Consider the following 20,137-nt stretch of genomic DNA (forward strand, 5'->3'; position numbering starts at 1 on the left):
GCGGGTCAGGGTGACATCATCACATTTTCCTTTTGCAACAAAACACACGGAGAAAGAGAGAAATATGTGGATTACGCCACGTGGAAATAACATCTTCTATCTACCAACGTCCGTTCCGCAGCATTGTTACATCACTTCCTTTGTTTACTTTATAATAACAGTACTTTTATAGTACAGTGGAGTGTAGTACAGTGTAGTCTGTTAGCCTCCATGCTAAGCTAAACCCAACTCTGTTAGCCTCCATGCTAAGCTAATCTGCAGTCTGTTAGCCTCCATGCTAAGCTAAACCCAACTCTGTTAGCCTCCATGCTAAGCTAATCTGCAGTCTGTTAGCCTCCATGCTAAATTAAACCCAACTCCGTTAGCCTCCATGCTAAGCGAAACTGCAGTCTGTTAGCCTCCATGCCAAATTAAACTCAACTCTGTTAGCCTCCATGCTAAGCTAAACCCGTCTGAGAATGTTTGTGTAACGTCGACCGTAAACCTCCAGGAAGCGCTTTCATCCCCGTCAGTGTAGCTGCATATCTCCAGGCAGGTCATCTGAGGTGACTTAAGCGCTTCTTGGGGTATCAATAACGTCTTCCACGAGCAGAAGCAATTCTTTAGGAGACAACCATTTCAAAAAAAAGTGAGGCTTTTGGCCGCCGGTGAGGATCTAATTTCCTTTTCCAAAAGCTCATGAAAACCAGACGTCCCGAGATAAATACGGAGCTGTGTTATTTATCTGCGGGGACTGGCAGATGTTAGAATGGGTTGCAGACCCCCCCCCCCAGCCCTAATTCATTGCCTTATATATCAGCAGATGACTGCTAAACCCGCACCGCACCACCACATCCTGCTTGTTGTTCTACCTTCACCTTTTATTAGCACGGCACTGCTGAGACCCTGGAAGCTACATACCTGACGGATGTAAACACCCAGATAAGAAGGGCTGGTTAGACCTTGCCTCATGTGGACACTACGTACATGAGGTTTCTTAGCTATATGTACTTATACGTATTAGTTGTACACACCATGATTGTACTCTTTTCTAAAGTTTTGGTTACCTTATTTGGCCCTTTAAGCTACATTAGCAGCTCCGATGGCCCATTATGGATATCGTTGACTTAGCCATGTTGTACTGAGCAGCCAGATCAGATACTCTTGTACAGCTATCCCATATGTTCTGTGGTTGTCATCACATTCATTGTTTTAGCTTTAGCTTTAGCTTTAGCTTTAGCTCAGTGCTGCCAGGCTAACTTCCCGACATGCTGTTTGTCCTCTCCCCGGTCCCAGGGCGACATCCAGCAGCTGTTGATCGTGGCCGACCCCAGGGCCGCCTATGACTACTGTGAACACTACAGTCCTGACTGTGAAACCCCCAACCACCAGGACACCCCCCAGGCCCAGGAACCCGAGGAAGAGGTCAGTGTAAGGGCGGGGTTGGGCATAAACACCAGAATTGTTTTTGTACTGCTTTCCCCATATATTTGTGTACTTTCCTTTCATTGTACTTCATAATTATTGTCAATATTATTGTCATTACTGCTCTCCACTGTTTGGTGGAGCTGCTTTAGTTGGTTGTCCTAGGATGGTGGAGAAAACGTAACAATTTTGAAACCTTCATTAGTAAAGCGCTTTGAAACTGCCATACTGTCCAGAATAAGGAATTAAAAACATCATTAAAGCTGCGAGCAGCATTGATTGGGCCCTCATGCAACTCAGGGCTGGCGTGAGTCGGAGGGCACGTTTCATTTCCTGTTGCCACTGGGTGCTGACACATATTCAGGAAGTGGCCTATGTGTAGCGTCAAGGTGTCAATTATGATCAAGCTCTGATCTTGTAGAAGTGTGTTATTAATGTTTACAGTTCAGTGGCAAATTGTCTGATTGATCATCAAAGTATGTTGCCGCGCCCCACCCACAGCCTAAAATCCTTCATGATGTAACATGACCCACTTACGTAGTACCATGATTTCCATTTGGGCTCATTTGGTCCAAGTGCCCGGGACTGGTTTTTTGAAACGCAATCCCTAGCATTTGCCCAAAATTGCCAGCAGAAAGCAAAATAGCCGACTTCCTGTTTGTTTTGGAACATGGGTTCTTGCGGCTTTTTTGTGCAACCTATCCTGATTGACGTTGCCATGAAAGGCGGAGGCTAATTTTGTCAGAGTTTAAAGGAGCCTCTACTTCAGGATATTAATTTTTTTTCCAAATGCTAATTTTGATGAGTGTTCATGCATGTTGAGGCCCTAAAAATGCAAGAGTATTGCAGAATATACAGTATATAATTAAAAAAAATCATAAACATAGCAGTTTCATGATGACCCTTGCACGTCGGTACTCAGACCCTAATAATAAATAAAGGCACAAAAACTCACAAAAGGCAACGAGGTACATCTAAAACACCTCAAATAGAATGAAAGGACATAAAAAACAAAATCAAAAATAATAACATATAATATGATTGTAATAAATAATAATTATAATTGTAATAAACATCAACAACAGCCAATGGAAACAAGGTTATTCCAAAGGTCTTTAATAGGTAAACACAACAATTATCATAAATTATGACAGTATTAAAATGATCAAATGTTAACATATAATTATATTCGCTGGCCATAATTTATCCAAAATGTGCCCTTATAAACGGGGATGTGAAATTGAGTCCAAAAAACATGTTAGTGCTCCTTAAAATAAATCCCCAATCAATCTGTCACTTAATGTCACACTTTAACTCCATCGCTGAAATAAAGCATTTTTTCATGTTTTTTTTTTTTTTAATACGAGCCCTTGCTGTCAAATGACATTTTTGTGTTAGAGCAAATAACTGATGAGCTCACACTGGAAACTTTGTGAGCCCACATTTGGAGTGGCCCCGTGATTTATATCACTAACGACTTCTGCAGGCTCTGCCCTAAGTCCCTGTGAAATTCAAGCTTTAACTTCCCCTGCAAGACTCCCGATACCTGGAAAAGTACACTTTTTTGCTGCTTTTCTTGATGCTGTCTGTTTGGAGGCAGCGGCTGCACACTGGGGGGGGGGGGCAGCGATGGAAAATGTTGCTTCACCATCAAGTTCACTCTGGAAGGCCACGAGAAAAGGAGGAGGTTGTCAAGTGGAGAGAGACAGCAGGGATCACTTTGGCTCCTGGAACGACGCACATATAGTTTATTCATCGTCACCATTATTTCTGGAATTTGCTGCACAGTCCAGATCACTTCCCAACTTCCCAACTTCCCAACTTCCCACCCCGCAACTCTAAAGTCTACTGGGTTCTCTATAGGAACCCAGTGAGATTCTGGACCGTACCAAATTCCCACACGATACACAAAGCGTCTGCCCGGTAAACAAATATGGTCCAGCCCAGCTTGGATTAAAACGTGGATAAGACGACAAAGATAATAATCATTCACACATTCAGTTTATATTATGTAAACATGTACAGTATATTTATATTATACTACATTAATTTTTTATGTTATATTATAAAATAAATATAGTTATTATTTTAAACAATTTAGTATATTTCATTTTTTTTAAGAATTACTTTTTTAAAGCAGTTTTCTTTTTAATAATAATAATATCTGTAATATTTCATATGCTTATCTGGGTCATGGGAAGGGCCATCAGTAGGACCAGACTTCCCGGTGTCCCAAGTTTTTGCCTCAACCACCGCTGAAGCCACTTGACCTGCCAGTACCTATCTACCTAAAAAAAAAGGGTCCCAGGCTGCACTTTGGACAACCCTGGTGTTCCATCCCTTCTGGTCACCCAGACATGGCTGCTGCTGTAGCGTACCAAGGCCTCCGCCAGGGAGCTTCATGGTTGTCGGCCGTACGTCTGCAGCTGGGATGAAAGAGGAAGCAGGAGCGATACGGGAGGAGCGTGTGGACATATGTGTGCAAATTCATCCAAGACTTGAGGCCAAGTCCCAGCCAAGCACTCATCAGAGGATCATAAATCTTCTCCAATTCACAAAACCACACAGTACGCCCCCGCCCCCTAGCCCCCGTCCACAGCGGCCAGTCTCGCCACTCTGGCCGTCCCTTCTCCCCGAGCGTCACCTCTGGATGGATTGTTGGCCAACACTGCAGCTTTTATTGTTTTCATGACGTCCACAGTTGTCAAGGGAGTGATATTGATTTCTACCATTCAATTAGGCTTCATTCACCTCTAAATATAAAAATACACTCAGCACTTTTCTTTCATTTTATTGAGTGTGCAGAAGGCAGCTCACAAAATTATATTACAACCTGGACCCGCTTCCATGTTGCCAAAAAACACCTTTTTTCAGTTTGAAACTAAAATTTAATGAATTTATTTTATTTGGTTTATTTTTATTATTATTTTATGTAATTTCTAAAGATTATGCTACTCATATCATAATATTTTGCTATTATTTTATTTGGCTAAATCCTTTTTAGGTTCCAACCTTTTACCTTTTAATATTTGGAGTGCCGATTCCCACATTTGAAGCTTTGGGCTTATTTCCTTGCGGTTTGACTTTGAAGCTGTAAATAAACATCAACGTTATCCCCACAGCTGACCGTTTCCTCCTGCATTTATGTGGGCTGTTTTACAGCCCTCGAGCCGCACATTTATTTTGTCTTCCAGCTAATTTACTGCCTGCTATTTTGCCGTCGAGGGCAGCACATTTCTTTTCATGGCTGCTCATTAATGAAAGGCCTGGGTCGGCTGGTGATGCCCAGATTCTTCTTCATTAATGTTTTCAAATGCTAATATGGATCCCAGTTGATCTCATGTGTGACGTAGTACAGACAGGAGATGAATGTAAACACATTTCTGCTTTGCTCTTCCATGCCATGTAAATAATATTTACATGTTGGCACCTACTGATGCCCCCCCTTCCCTTCCATTTTCCCCTTACAGTACACTAACTATGATTATGGTGAGCTCTATGACTACAGTGAAGGAGAGTTAACCACTGAATCGCCCCCGACCGAAGGAGCCAAGACCGAGGTACCACTCCTACTAATACGCTTCTCATGGCCGACGTCATGAAGGACCCGTCACGTGACTTCTTCCTGTCTGTCCGCCTTTTCCTCTCTATCCCTGTTGTGTACTTTTGCAATGCTATCATTTTTTTTAAATACCAAAAGTTGTGAAATGTCAGTTGAGATTGGCATCACAACTAAAGTGTACAAACGAGTCTATGAGATTTTAAACACGCGGTCGTGTTTCTAATACAAATGCTGTGATATCAAGACCCTAAGTTGCATTTGCTGCTGTGATTGCAGACAGTGGTGGGCGGCGACTACTTCACAGATTACGACTACACCACCGTGGACGGAAGTCAGCCCGAAACGCCCACAAATGGCCAGGTAACGTTTTGGAAACCAAGACCGGTCACTTGGAGGCGGCTGATCGCTCTAATGCAGCCTCATTTTCAGCGGTTATTATCTCACTGGTGGGACGTGATTTACAACCCGTCTACGTTTATATTCCGCCGCCATCAGCTGTTTCCAAACGGCACTTTAACAAGCCTCTCCGGTGGTCGGAATCCAGCGAATCCTCGATACTACGGAGCTGCCTATGCTACTGTTTTCTTTCCCATGAGAAGCCATGCGTCATAAAGTCCGCAGCGGGAAACCTCACTTATTTTTGCCTTAAAGGCCAGCAGACAGACACAAAAAATGGCTCTGACATTTCCCCAATTTGGCAGGACCTGCCTTCATTTGTGCTGAGCTGCCCTAAACATAAACGCCCCAGTGAGGAACATTTGGCCCGTTTAAGCCCACCAATCAGGCGCTTTGTTGCACGAGCCGACGAGTTCAAATCGTACAGTTGCACAAACTACACTTGGGTGCGTAACTTGGATTTTTTTTGGGAGGGATTTTGTCTCAACTAAATTTTATCTACTAAGTACTAAGTTCTACTGGTGAGACTCGACCAATACTCCAAACAAGTTTGGTGCTCGTCCTTCCAAAAGTGTGGTTGAACATTTTCTAGCGACCATAACCGATTGACGTACAGTACAACTTCAGACATTTCAAAATGGAGGCAGACCCCTCATCATGTCAGTCCGGGTGGAGAATTTGAGGAATAGCGGAATTTGTCTTGTAGGACTTGGAACTGGACTTTTATTTCCCTTCAATTCTCCTTGAATAAAATAGAATTACCAAAGTATTATCGGCCCATATTGGCATAAAAATGAGATATCTGTTCATATTTTGATCATTTCTTCCTGCCAATAATGATATTGTCCCATGAGTGAAGTGTACTTTGCACCTTACAGATGTTTGTGCCTCATTGAAATGTGCACCTTTTAAATGGTATAGCTGAATCGGAGAGCATGTTATTATTAACTATTATATTATATATGACCGTGAAATCGACTATTGCTCACATTTTATGAATGACTATTGTTGAAACAAAATGTTTCAAGTAATTATGCCACTTTTTCTATAACTTGTATTGCATAAGGCAATATTACTCTTAATTTGTGTTTATTTCTGAAATATTCTGATATCGGTTGTTATCGGTTGGTATCGGTAGCAAAAAACAAAAGGCCGGACAATGTTGGCATATCGAATATCAGTAAGAAATACGATATTGAGGTATACAGGTATCATATGAAATAAAAATCCTATATAAAAAAGTGCTAATATCATCTGAATATATATTGTATTATTTGATGTACATACCATCATAGTAATAAATGGATCTCTTTCCTAACTACCCCTGGCGGATTCTTTTCAGACATACGAAGAGGAAAATGTCGACGATTACATCACCGGCGTGGAACAGGTTGGGGCGGACCCCACCGTCGCCGTGGAAACCGTGGCCTCAGTGGACACCAACGGCAACACGGACGCTGGCGCGGACAGCTACACCTTTAAGGAGTACGACCTGAAGGAATACGACAACAACGAGTTTGTGGAAAAGCCCTTCGACTACGGCGACTACGGCGACTACGGCACAAACACCGAAACCAAGACCACCTCCACGGGCGAGGAGGAGGAGTTTGGACCCGGCGTTCCGGCGCAGACAGACTTCAGGGAGAGCAGCGTAAGTGGGATGATGGCGGGAGCGTGGCAGCGTGCGTTCGGAGCGGCGCCGTGTATTGTTTGGGATTGCAGCTTGAAGCAGACGCCGTCACACCTCAGAGATGAGACGCACACCTCGTCTCTTTAAGATCCCGCAGATGTCGACCTTGCTGTCGGCAAAGACGTGACCCCGTTTGCGTGATGACCCATTTGGTTCGACTTGCCACCAGGACTTTAAATCTAATCAGTGTCAGATCAGATGGGGACATTTCGCGACATTCCTGGACTTCACGATCAACCTTCTCCCATGCAGGAAGTGACAAACTGCCTCGGGTTCATCTCTAACGTGCTATTAGCGCTCGCCAGTCCACCAACCCGCCAAGACTCCCCCAAACAGACTTTCCAGTATAAAGTGTGGTGGTTTCTGGGCACCCTGCCTTCTGGTGGTTTTGGGGCTCTTCTGTCATTGGATGGATAGGCCAGACAAGGACCCCATTTGTGCTCACTTGGGGTCTGTCGTTTTTGTCCTTTTTTGTCTTTTTGGATGCAGGAAGCTGAGGAGTCTGCCCCATATCCAAATGATAGCATTTCACAGAATGATTTTTCTGAGCAGCCTCCCTTTAATCCTTTGGAGGAGCCAACCCTTTGCCCGGCTTTTTTTAGCGCTTTTATTGGTGTCTTGCGTGTAAAAAAAAGAGGGCACGCCCACCCGTCGAGGACAGAGCATCTGCTTCCTGTCGGTCTCACCTTGGAGCTGTCTTCAAACATGAACTTGCATTACGATTTGAAAGGAAGCTCACGTTGTGGTTTCTCTCTTGGGCAGGTGGGAGGAAGCCAAAGTTACCTGGGGGAGAAAGGAGAGAAGGGAGAACCAGCAGTCATTGAGCCCGTAAGTGACGCCTTTAAATGTTACATTTCCACTTTAGCATTGCTTCAATGTCCCGCTTCAATGTTACCGGAATGAAGTCAAAATAAGGCAGGAATAAAATGTACAAAAAGAACGTTGACGTAATTGCCATAATCGCCCAAACTCAGCTGGGGTAGGCTCCAGCATGCCCGCAACTCTAGCGAGGATACTGGGCATAGAAGATGGATGGATGAACTTGACATAGTTGAATATTAAGAAAACAACTACAGCAAAAATGCTGTCAATTCACAAGATTAACCTCAAAATATTAAGAGAATGATAATACTTTTAATAATATTACTGTATGGCGAAAAATACAATAAAATAAAAATATATAAATAAAATGTTTTTTGACATGAAATTTGGTACATATGTTCATCATGAGATGATTTTACAATCATATAAAATAAAAATCATATATGAAATAATGCTAATATCATCTGAATATAACATATTGTATTATTTGATGTACATATAGAAATGTGTTACACTTGTCAGCCCTGAAAAATGTCGTTAGCTATTTGCTAAACGCAAATAAGACAACAAGGCTCGTCGACAGGAAGCCCATTTCAAAAAGTGGGCGTGACCAATATGGTTTTGTCATATTAAGACAACACATTAGGCACCAGTCATTTTGGCCGTATATCCTTCACTTCACGTTGAAATACGACATAGAACCGCTCCAGTCGGAATTAGGTGGATTTTCCCGAATACGTGAATCATTCTTTTGACCTACGGGAGAGACTTGACTCATTTGACTTGACTTTGACAGCTCCGCCGTCTTCCTATTCAATTTCACCCCTAATATGAACCGAAATAGCAGCTCCAGATCCAGGATCTGTGTCACCATCCAAGTCTTTGACCACACGCACATGAAAGAAGGAAGATGAAATAGCGCTTGTAGCAATAAGTCAAGTCCTCGGCCTCCAAGCCGCAAGGCAGCAGCAGACGTCTGTCATTTCTTCCCTTCGGATTCAAAGTGCATTTTCAATGCTACTGTATCTCCTTGCCTTTTTTCCAGGGGATGCTTATAGAAGGACCCCAAGGAGCCCCTGGCCAGGCAGTGAGTATCACGTTCCTCACTGAAGGCTCCTGCCTTCCTTTCACACATGGAGAACAGCTAAAGAGTAGGGGGGGGGGGGCGGGGGGAGAAAAATGCCTTTATGGAAAGAGAGTCAGTGGTGCCTGGAGTATTTGTGTGCGTTTGGTGTGTGTGTATGTGGGGGGGGGACCAAAAAGGGGGTGATAGGGGTTCCTTTTGAAGCTTCTGTCTGTGTTGGCCAAAGCATGATTACTGTTGGATGGATGGAAGCGCCTGCGGTGGGAATGCTTGGGGAGCCGAGGTTTGGGATTTAATGAACTCAAAGTATGTTTGTCTCTGTGTCGTTTTGTCTGCCTGTGTCTGTTTTTAGGGTATCCCGGGTACCCCAGGGTCGCAGGGTCCCCCAGGGCCCCCAGGAGATCCCGGTGCAAGGGTGAGTTCCTGTAGAAGAGACTACAGCTGTTTCTTGGAACGTCTGACGCACGCTTCCCATTCATACACGATCTACATTGGACCTTCACGCCCTTGGAAATGAAGTTCCAATTTATAGCCTAAGGCCCCCAAACCGTCCCCTCTCATGGGGGATGGTCTCTTCATGCCTCAAGAGTTGAACCTTTCCATGATGTCTGATACGTCGCGCTAAGAAGTGTTTCTTGGGCTAATTGAATGTTTTCCATCCCATGATTGATGAAATGACACACAGTTGGATGTCAGTGTGGACTGTCAATAGCGTGGAGCGCCATGACGCGCAGATCACGCGGACACAATGCCGCTACTGTTCCTTGTGGGTTTTAAAGTGATCAGGAAATGTTTTTGTTGGTCCGCTCTTCCCCTCATTTCCTCCCGTGGGAAACCAAGTGTCTTGCCGAGAAGGATCTACAGATGGGGATGAAAAGAGGCTACTGGCTCCACTTTTGTGGTGCCGCAGGGTGATGGAGTGTGGCGCACCCCGGCCAGTGGTAATGTGCGCAGCCAATTTGGTAATCTGATAGACTGCGCTGCGCCGAGATGGGCATGGCAGCGCACCAGGAGGAGGTGTCCACATTTTCAGCTTGGCGCAGTGAAACCGTTATGACAAGAGGGCACGCCAAAGGTGCACTGAAAGCTGGCCAGCTATGACCTGGTCTATTCTCGGCGCAGGTGAAGCGCACCCTGCACAGTGGTAAATTGGCTGATTTGTGGAGGTGGATCACAAGCACGGTGCCTGGATTAGCCTGCTGCTGTGTTTAATGTGACTGTCCCATGAGGCGGTCGATGTGGTGACGCCCATTATGGTCTCTGATGAGCAGTCCAGTGGGCCCCGCACATTTAAAGGCAATGAGAGGCGTTCAATTGATTGGTCAAGATTATAATCGGCGTTGGTGAACTCTCTCACGCCTCTCATTAAAATCTGGCACGATTAAAATGTGACAGGAAAACAATCTGTCTTGTGATAATGACTGATAATGATAAGTCATACATTAATCATCAATTATTAAATGAAATTGAACTTGGCCACATCAAACACACCACCTGACCCAGTTTTCCCATCTTTGAAAAACCTAGCCATCAGGATGCCGAGCCTTCATCCCAACAGTCAACACTTGGTCGGCAATATAAATACAAAAGGAACAGCGCAAAGTTGTGTGCGTTTGCAGAAAATCATCACAAAAGTAATGATGCTTTTCAGTTGTACTGAAAACGGGAAATGCTGCAAATGTTAGACAGTACAAATTTCATGTGAGAAAAATGCGTGCGTATTTATGGCATTATTATGATTAGAAGGTAAATCATAATAATATCCCATTTGTGCTTCCACAGGGTCCTCCAGGACGACCTGGAATCCCTGGTTCAGACGGTGTCCCTGGACCAGCAGGTACCATTCTGATGCTTCCAGTAAGTTCTGCCACTTTTGCACACGTGCACAGCAGGCTGACACATTTTTGCATGACACCCCGCTCACCCGCTCACTCGCCAATCGCCATTCATCACATTCACTCCATCGCACCGATTGGATTTGAATCATGCCTCCTTTTCCCGTGCAGTTCCGTGCAGGCGGCGAGGCACACAAGGGACCCGTGGTCACGGCCCAAGAGGCTCAGGCTCAGGCCATCCTCTCCCAGGCCAGGGTAAGGATTCCACACTCATCATTCCACTGTCCCTCTATCACCCAACACCTGACACCTGAAATACGCTTTGTCAATACACTATTTGGGTTGCTAGTGGACCTCCAGTAGTCTGTTCCAGAGTCAAGCTGTGTCCAGTTAGTGTACAGGCAATTAGAATCATCTTCACTGTCGTCCCAGTGCAGACCTGCTAACGTGCTCGTCTTGTCTGCTTGGTATTGAAATGTAGAAAGTACAACAAAGCCCTCATTAGAAACCAAGACCAAAAATACCAACAATGGAATGGTTTGGCTCACAAATACACCTCGTGCATTTCATCTTTTTGTTCAATACAAATTGACAAATACATAATGTCGTCTGAACTGCAAAATGAAAGTGGCGTCATGGTGATTTGTGTCCGATTTGTGTAAATATAAGTTAACTAAAGTTAAATGCAAACATTACAAACCAGGTTTCCACTGTTCATTTACCAGTATGTTAGTTGTCCTTAAAATCATCCAATTCCTCCCTCTGCAGACAAGGTGAGTTAGTGAGTGAGCGACAACACATGGAGCCCATTAAGGGAAGCACGGACGTCATCTTCACACCTCACCAACACTCGACATAGCTGGAGTGCAGCCAAAACTCACTTACAGTAAATGACTGTTTTATATAGCCTGCGTATATTTCTAGTCTTTTTTAGTCTTTTAGTACAAAGCTTTGGCCCGACAGCTGCAAAGAGAATAATCAAGGACAAATTGTTGTCTCTGCGGCTTATTAGCTGGAACAACAGAGCCAAGCAACAACAGAATGAACATTAGCCTGTCAGGGCGGAGTTAGCATCATCATCATCATCACTGAGGTCATTAGCCTGCAAACGTTCCACACGCCTTGGCAGGGAGGAGGAAGGAAAGCGTCCACTCCGCACCTGGAAAGGCTCATTTCAATTTAAACCGATGCAGTTTCATTTATTGTTCTTTATACAGCGATTGATAACTAAACTGCAGAGAGTACCGCCGTGTTTGGTAGTAATTGTCAGAGGTGCGAATTCCAGTTGGACTGGAGTCAAAGTTTGGACTTGACTGGAAAATGTAAACGATTTGGAGGTCAACTTTGACATCAGTAACTCACCAACAACCACTTTAGAGTGTCGCTACCATCAGGACGTGTTTTCCCTTCAAAACCGCTTGAATGAATGCATCTATTCATCCAATCGGGTTTAAGAACATTCACTTGGGACTGTGAAGCTTCTGGGATGAGACTCGGCACCTCCAAATCCGAGGCCATGGTTGTCAGTGGTAAAAGGGTGGATTGGACCCTCCTGGTTGGGAGTGACGTTTCATATTCGGGGTCTTGTTCATGAGTGAGGGAAGGCCGGTGAGGTCGACGGGTGGATGGGAGCAGACCCTGTATCGGACTGTCATGGTGAAGAGAGACCTGAGAAGAAGGCAAAGCTTGGTCTACGTGGTCATGAGCTTTGGGTCATGACCAAAAGAACAAGATGGTGGATACAAGCGGCCGAAAAGAGTAAAAAGCCGCTGGTCCTTCACACCAAGAGGAGCCAGCTGAGATGCCCTGGACATCTAGTCCCGATGCCTCCTGGACTTGAGGTGTTCTAGCTTTAGGTCTTTGGTGACTTTACAGATATCATTATATATATAGTATAGTATAGACCCCTGGGGTACACAGCACGATATGTAGATGTATATTCTCCTAGCTTCATTTGGCTTGGATTCATCCACAGAACAGCATCTGTTCAAGCGGAGGCCACCATTTTGGGAAAGTCAATTCCTAGATTGGCTGTATGATGTGGCCGCAGTCCGACAAAACATTTTCAGTGAGAATGATGCTCCAGTCTTCCAAGTGGTTTATGGTTTATGTCTGTTTGATCCCCAGCTGGCTATGAGAGGTCCTCCTGGGCCAGCCGGCCTGACGGGAAGATCTGGTCCTGTGGTGAGTAACTGTTCAACACCCCCCCCCCCATTCATCCCACGTATGAGGTCATGAGCACGCCCTGGCTTTGCGTTTATCGTACGCTACCCACCCATGCATACGTACACACATACTGTACATGTACTGTACACACATACACACCCGTGCACACATGCATAATGACTGGGCTGAGGCCGCCCAGTAATGTGTGGGTTGGTCCTGGTGGACTTGTGAGGCCGTGGGGATGTGCTTCATAAACGCTCACATCACCTCTCTGATGTATGAACTGAATTACTGCACATACTAGTGAAAGTATGAGAGTACAAGACGACATTTTCCCACGTACTGTGTACTGTACCATACATTTAGTACATATATTTAGTACTTTTGGCCTGTTTGTGCATATTATCATGATGCTTTTCTCGCCCTCTAGCGACCCCTACCTGAACGATATACCCTTTCCAAACAAAACATGCAAATACATAATCAATAATCATCTTTTTTTGCCACACAGGGTCTTCCTGGTTCTTCTGGTCTTAAAGGGGACAGCGGAGACAACGGACCTCAGGTGAGGGGTTTATTGTATCCCCACCGCATGCATTGGATCAGATGATTGATGATCATGATGATTGGATCATGTTTACCTGTTTTCTCCACAGGGCCCTCGAGGTCTCCAGGGACCAACCGGCCCCCCAGGAAAGCCAGGAAAGAGGGTCAGTCATGTTTTCATGAATCATGCAGTCATAGCTGACGCCCTTTTTTAGTCATGTGACTTCAGTGACCTCTCCTGCACGTCTGTCCAGAACATTCACATTTATACAGTGGTGGGAAAACGGACCTATGAACGTTTGATTAGATTAGATTAGATTAGATTAGATTAGAATGTTGTATTCTCTCATTTGGAAGTGAGCCCTGAAAGAAGTTTGGGAAGGCTCAGGTGCATTAACGTTTGACACGCTGTGCATCCACTGAGGTGGAGAGAACCACAGTGGGGGGTCATGGGTGGAATAAATGAAAACAGACCATTTTGGTGGAAAGCACAAATCCAAAGAAACGCAATTGGAATAGGTGCCGATTCTGGAAGATCTAGAAAGCTTTCTGTGCGGAGTATTGCGTGTTATAGTGTGTCATCCCATCTCAATACCAAGGGCTGACAAATGAGCATAATCGTTCCCCTTTAAATGATTCGTTGATTCATTCATTCATCAAACAAATGTCAGTGTTTGTGTTTGTGTGCTGCAGGGCCGCAACGGAGCCGACGGCGCTCGAGGAATGCCAGGAGAGTCGGGAACCAAGGTAACCGGCACACAGACTTTAGGGGGCATGCCGTGATGGTTGCAGATGTTGGGGTGAAAGCGTGCATCACCGTGCATCACCGTGTCTTTGCAGGGCGATCGAGGTTTTGACGGCCTTCCCGGTCTCCCCGGAGAGAAGGGCCACAGGGTGAGTGTGTGAGAATCTGACCCATTTACCAGGGACAGACCAGCTGATTCCCATGTAAAGCAGAGCGGTAGGCGGGCGAGGAGTCCCGTGTGCCGCGTTCGCCGACTTCTGCCGCCTGCTGAGAGAATCAAACACGAGTAGATGACAGAGTAGCATTTTGAGACAGGCTCTCTGTCCTATGGGGCCTAATTAGAGGGCCGGCAGATGAGGCCTATAGATGGCTAAATACAGACAAGCCTATACGGAAGATCCGTGCCATCTGTGGTGACCCGGCGTAGATTAAAGGAGCTCTCTTTGCATCCTTTCTGATTTCAGAATTCTTGACTCATCAGCTTTTCAAAGAGCAAAAAGTCTTTTTATTTTCCTTCCTCCAGCTGCAGGACTTGCAGGACTATTATGTGAGCCTGCCACTCCCTGGCTTTGCTAATCATCTCCCTGATTCCCTCTCTCCAGGGGGAACACGGTCCTACAGGGCCTCCAGGACCTCCAGGAGAAGATGGACCAAGAGTGCGTGCCTCAGACCCTTAGCCATCCCCCACCTTCCTCTTTCCATCCCAATAACATGCCGCTTCCCTCCACAGGGAGAAGACGGCCAGGTCGGACAGAGAGGCGTGGCCGGAGAGAGCGTAAGTGAATATATCGGTCTTCTGCTGACACGGCGAGACGGGGTTGTTAAAAGCCAGCTAATAAAGAAAACAACCCAAAATATGCACGAGATGTTATTCCCACTACATGCGGCCCCTCCCTCGGCATTAAATCTACCTGTCAAACACGCCACGCCATCTTCTCAGCCTTGAAATGTGGAACAAAAGCGGCCGTTAGTGAGATCAAGTCCAAAGCGTTGTGCAAGCCGCCTAGAATTTCGTCTTCATTGTTTGCAAGTTCTGTTCTCTAAATTGAGCTGGATAGCTTTGTATGAGTGGTTGTTACCCGTTGTGACCACACGAGGGCAGCATAGCGACTGCATGCTGCCTCCACTCCACAGCACTTTTTAATACCATGATGCAGGACTTTCTAAATGCATACTTTAAAGGCATATTTTACTCACAACTTTACTGTTGTCGGCTTATTTCAATCCTAGTCCGCATTCTACTTTTTATTCAGTGTACTTTTCTTTGTTGTTTTTATTCACCAAATACTGGATGCTCTTGGCTAATTTACTCAGTCCCCGTTAGTCTTTCTTTGCTGTTGTACTCATCTCTCTTCACTTCGCCATACAGGGTCCCCGAGGTCTGCTGGGCCCCAGAGGGTCTGCTGGTCCTGCAGGACAACGTGTATGTACATGGCCGCCATCCACTGAGTATCTCCTCACGGCATCATAAAGCAATGTCATATCCCTGCAGGGTCTTCCCGGACTCGACGGGCAAGCGGGTCCCAAAGGAAACATGGTGAGAAACGTGTTTGCTCATTCTTTAAACCGTCACATCGTGTGTGAAGACCACCAAAGAGATCACTTTGTCATCCGCCTTGCTTGAAGCTGATGCGTGTCTTTGACCTGCAGGAATGGAGGTCATTAGCAGATCAACTGACCCGTGTGACAATGCATGACCAAGATGCCTTCAGCTTTAGTCAAGGAGGAGATGAAATAGTCAGCCGTGTTGTTGCAGGGTCTTGGTCATGACGTCTAAACTAGACCACATGAGGCTGTGAGTCACAAAGCGGTGCCGCCTCCCGAGGGTCGTAAATCTTTCATAAAACATATGATTTGGTAAATCTGCATGAAGCCTCGCTGTCCTCACACGGGGTTCACGTTAGCCTCGTCTTCGTCTTCGTCTTCCATCTCCATCCCTGTCAGACAGCATCGAGTGCTCGGGGTGGACCTCCTCCTGGGGATTCGTTGGGTTGGGATCCTACAGGTCCAGGAGTCCACACCCAGTGAACCCAGTAACACACTAACATACCATACTGTACCACACCCAGTGAAACCAGTAACACACTAACATACCAAACTGTACCACACCCAGTGAACCCAGTAACACACTAACATACCAAACTGTACCACACCCAGTGAAACCAGTAACACACTAACATACCAAACCACACCCAGTGAAACCAGTAACACACTAACATACCAAACCACACCCAGGGAATCCAGTAACACACTAACATACCAAACCACACCCAGTGAACCCAGTAACACACTAACATACCAAACTGTACCACACCCAGTGAAACCAGTAACACACTAACATACCAAACCACACCCAGTGAAACCAGTAACACACTAACATACCAAACCACACCCAGGGAATCCAGTAACACACTAACATACCAAACCAGTAACATACTAACATACCAAACCACACCCAGAGAATCCAGTAACACACTAACATACCAAACCAGTAACATACTAACATACCAAACCACACCCAGGGAAACCAGTAACACACTAACATAGCAAACCACACCCAGGGAATCCAGTAACACACTAACATACCAAACCACACCCAGGGAATCCAGTAACACACTAACATACCAAACCAGTAACACACTAACATACCAAACCAGTAACACACTAACATACCAAACCAGTAACATACTAACATACCAAACCACACCCAGTGAACCCAGTAACACACTCACATACCAAAGTGTACCACTCCCAGTAACATACTAACATACCAAACCACACCCACTGAAACCAGTAACATACTAACATCCCAAACCACACCCAGTGCTGTATACCAGGAAAAGTCACCTGATGAAAAATGTATCCAATCAGATCAATATTTGGTCATATTTTGTCATAAAGACACTAAATGATAACTAAAATGATAAGTAAATGAAACACAGTAAAATACTGTAGTATACTGTAGTATTAGTAAGTATTGGGCTACTGTTGTTTTGGGTCATTTCCATTTTTGTTGTTTTGTGTTTGATGAGCTTCTTCCACAGCAAACGGTTCCCACACACCAGCACAAACAGCTGGGATAGGCTCCAGCATGCCAGCATAAGCGGGATAGAAAATGATAATATGATGAATATAATTATTAGTGGTGCATATTAGTCCAGTGAAAATATGACTGATGGGATCTTCTACATTCCAGGGTCCTCAAGGAGAACCAGGATCGCCTGGGCAGCAGGGTTTGCCTGGTCCTCATGTAAGTTCTCACCCCCCCCCCCCCCCCCTCCCCTCAGACCTGGTTTCTTACTCAGCACCATCACATCCTGTCTTCAACCCCCCCACCCCCCCCTACAATATTTCTTCTCCTCCTCACATCCAATTGTTTCTCCTCACGTGTGCGAGTGTGAACGCCACTTCTGTTTTCTCCATCAAACGTCTGCACAAGCGTTTTCCGTGTCTATCCCCCCCCCCCACCTCCTCCTTTTTAAGACCCTCTGCTGTGACGTGGTTTACTGTGAGCACTGAGAGGAGAAGAAGACAGTTATCTCCCGTTGAGTGTTCAGGAACAATATTCCATGGTGAAGTGGTCCACATCGGAGCTAATAGAAGGCAGGATCCTGTGCCAGGTTTCCTTTTTCCCTGGAAAAAAGGAAATGGGAATAGACTCCTAGTTGTCCACTGCTTGGAGAACCTTTTCTTGGCTGATCGGGGCCTTATAACGAAGCAGCGAGGCTTTGGAAAAATGTAAGATATGTTCCTAAACGCTGGACGGGACGGGGCCCGGGGAATCAAACGGAGGGCAGGAAACAATAAAGCGCGTTTGCATGCACGGCTGAGCGTGTCCAAGGCGGCGGCGCTAAGTGGCCTCGCCTAAAAATGTGGAAGCAATGAAGTCGTAGTCTTAGCAAAATAAGCTCATTCAAACTGGGAGCAGACCTTCTCAGTCCACTTGACGTCTGCTTGACTTTTCATTTCTACACCGTAAAACGCTCCGTGTGTGTGTATGTGTGTGTGTGTGTGTGTGTGTGTATATATATACACTCTGTGTGTGCGTGTGTGTGTGTGTGTGTGTGTGTGTGGAGCAACAACTGACACATCTCTTCTCCTCCACTTTCAGGGTCTTATTGGGCCTCAAGGTCCAATCGGGCCTCCTGGAGAAAAAGTGAGTATTCAGAATGAGTTCCCCCCCCCCCACCCCCAATTCCCGCTCCTCCCCTCCCCTAAGAGTTTGAAGTTCTTCTGCAGATGTTGCTCTCACGTGACGGTGCATTTATTGTAGCAGATATCATCTCCAGGTATTGATATGGACATCTACTGGTGTTTACTAGTGTGGTTGTTTCATCAGTGGATTCACCCCTGGGGTGTCCCAGGGTTTTACCAACGAGGGCCACCGTGATATTTTACGTAAAGACGTTCCAAGAGCACCCCCGTTTTGTGCTAAAGATGAAAAAGCCTTTTATGACTATCAACTTCACATTTTGCTTTTTTTTTTTTTTTTAATTTTCCAAACATTTTCCTTTTTAATAATATTCATACATGTTCTTTATTCCAATAATATTATTATATTTTCCCCAACCTAATTTATATCATTTTTATTACGGCTTATAAAAGATACTATGTTTTTTCTTGAATGTTGATCTTATGTTTATTGTTGGAGCTGTTTCTTTTAATGTCATTTTATATGTTATTTTTATCATTGTTTTTTCTCTTAATGTTTAACTTTATTCTCATAAAATTAAAGCTATTTTTTTCCATTTCTGCTATTTTAACTTTCTTTTTGTTATTATCACTTTATTCATATAATAATTTGAAATTATTGTCATAGCGTTAGAAGTTTTTTTTTTGCAACCGAATTTTCCAAAAAAATGCCAACTTTATTTATTGTTTTATTTGTTTCTCACATTATATTATTTTTTCTTTAATATGTCAACTTTGTGCTTTTAAAATTAGACTTTTTTCTTGAATTTTTGAAAATATTTTTACTTAATCTTGTAAATTTACTGCAGATTTTTCATTTTTTTCTTGTAAATAACAACAAGAAAAAAAGACCTTGTTCCACAATTCGCCCCCTGTCTGCACTTTGGACACCTCTGATCTACATACAGTATGGACAGTAACATGATTAAAAATAATGTGTCTAATAGGAAATAATTAAACATGCACAGACTGCCATGCGATGTAAAAATAAGTCAGCCGCTGCTAATAGGGAACTACTTTACCTGCCGCTCCTTACCTGGTGCAGATGCATTCCAATGACTGATGTTGACTTGAGCTAGCCAAGTCGTGTGTGCTGCTGTCGTTGCTAAGATACGAAATGAACCTCTGCCCTTTCTGTAGGGACCTCAAGGTAAACAGGGTTTGGCCGGACTGGCTGGTGCTGATGGGCCTCCTGTAAGTGCCACGCCTCCTCAAGATGCCAAACAACTTGACAATAAGCTAACGGTGTCTTTGTTTTAGGGTCACCCAGGCAAAGAGGGTCCGGCGGGCGAGAAAGGAGCAGCCGTAAGTCTCATATTAGACCAAGAAGTTCACCAAAGCAGCTATTTCTTTTGGACTTGACTTTTCTCAGGACTGATAGAACAGGACTGGGCAGATGATTCTCTCTGTCACTTGTTGCTCGGCAGAAATCATAGAGGGAAAGGACAAGGAGATCTGGCAGCGTTTTCCTGACTGACAGATGCTAAGGAAAACACAGACCTCTAAGGATCTACTGTGACATGATAATACTGAAAAAATGTCTTCTCATCAAGCTTTATGAGAATATTCCACTTTTTCAAATTGGCCTCAGCTTTTTCTTCCCGTTTCCACACGCACGACTTCTTCCACACTTGGCTCGCCAGCGTGGACTTCTGGGAAATCAGTGGAAATATGTCAAATAAACATTCTCCCCGCC

General features: G+C 44.8%; 1 protein-coding gene across 2 annotated transcripts in view; it reads left to right on the plus strand.

Annotated features, from left to right (window-relative positions):
* LOC131109740 (collagen alpha-1(XI) chain-like) overlaps positions 1–20,137 on the plus strand; it is a 56,947-nt gene that overhangs the window by 19,806 nt on the left and 17,004 nt on the right. For both annotated transcript variants that reach the window (XM_078789089.1, XM_058062020.2), the window contains exons 5-26: positions 1,276–1,404; positions 4,875–4,964; positions 5,243–5,326; positions 6,705–7,013; positions 7,815–7,880; positions 8,920–8,961; positions 9,311–9,373; positions 10,741–10,815; positions 10,965–11,048; positions 12,921–12,977; positions 13,471–13,524; positions 13,616–13,669; positions 14,199–14,252; positions 14,346–14,399; positions 14,853–14,906; positions 14,981–15,025; positions 15,620–15,673; positions 15,743–15,787; positions 17,447–17,500; positions 18,362–18,406; positions 19,582–19,635; positions 19,702–19,746. In XM_078789089.1, coding sequence (XP_078645215.1) covers positions 1,276–1,404; positions 4,875–4,964; positions 5,243–5,326; positions 6,705–7,013; positions 7,815–7,880; positions 8,920–8,961; positions 9,311–9,373; positions 10,741–10,815; positions 10,965–11,048; positions 12,921–12,977; positions 13,471–13,524; positions 13,616–13,669; positions 14,199–14,252; positions 14,346–14,399; positions 14,853–14,906; positions 14,981–15,025; positions 15,620–15,673; positions 15,743–15,787; positions 17,447–17,500; positions 18,362–18,406; positions 19,582–19,635; positions 19,702–19,746 — 1,611 coding nt within the window. The remainder of the gene's footprint in view (positions 1–1,275; positions 1,405–4,874; positions 4,965–5,242; positions 5,327–6,704; positions 7,014–7,814; positions 7,881–8,919; positions 8,962–9,310; positions 9,374–10,740; positions 10,816–10,964; positions 11,049–12,920; positions 12,978–13,470; positions 13,525–13,615; positions 13,670–14,198; positions 14,253–14,345; positions 14,400–14,852; positions 14,907–14,980; positions 15,026–15,619; positions 15,674–15,742; positions 15,788–17,446; positions 17,501–18,361; positions 18,407–19,581; positions 19,636–19,701; positions 19,747–20,137) is intronic.

Source organism: Doryrhamphus excisus, linkage group LG2 (genome assembly GCF_037039965.1).
Source record: "Doryrhamphus excisus strain RoL-2023G ecotype Guam linkage group LG2, RoL_Dexc_Guam_v1.1, whole genome shotgun sequence".
NCBI classification, from domain to species: Eukaryota; Metazoa; Chordata; class Actinopteri; order Syngnathiformes; family Syngnathidae; genus Doryrhamphus; species Doryrhamphus excisus.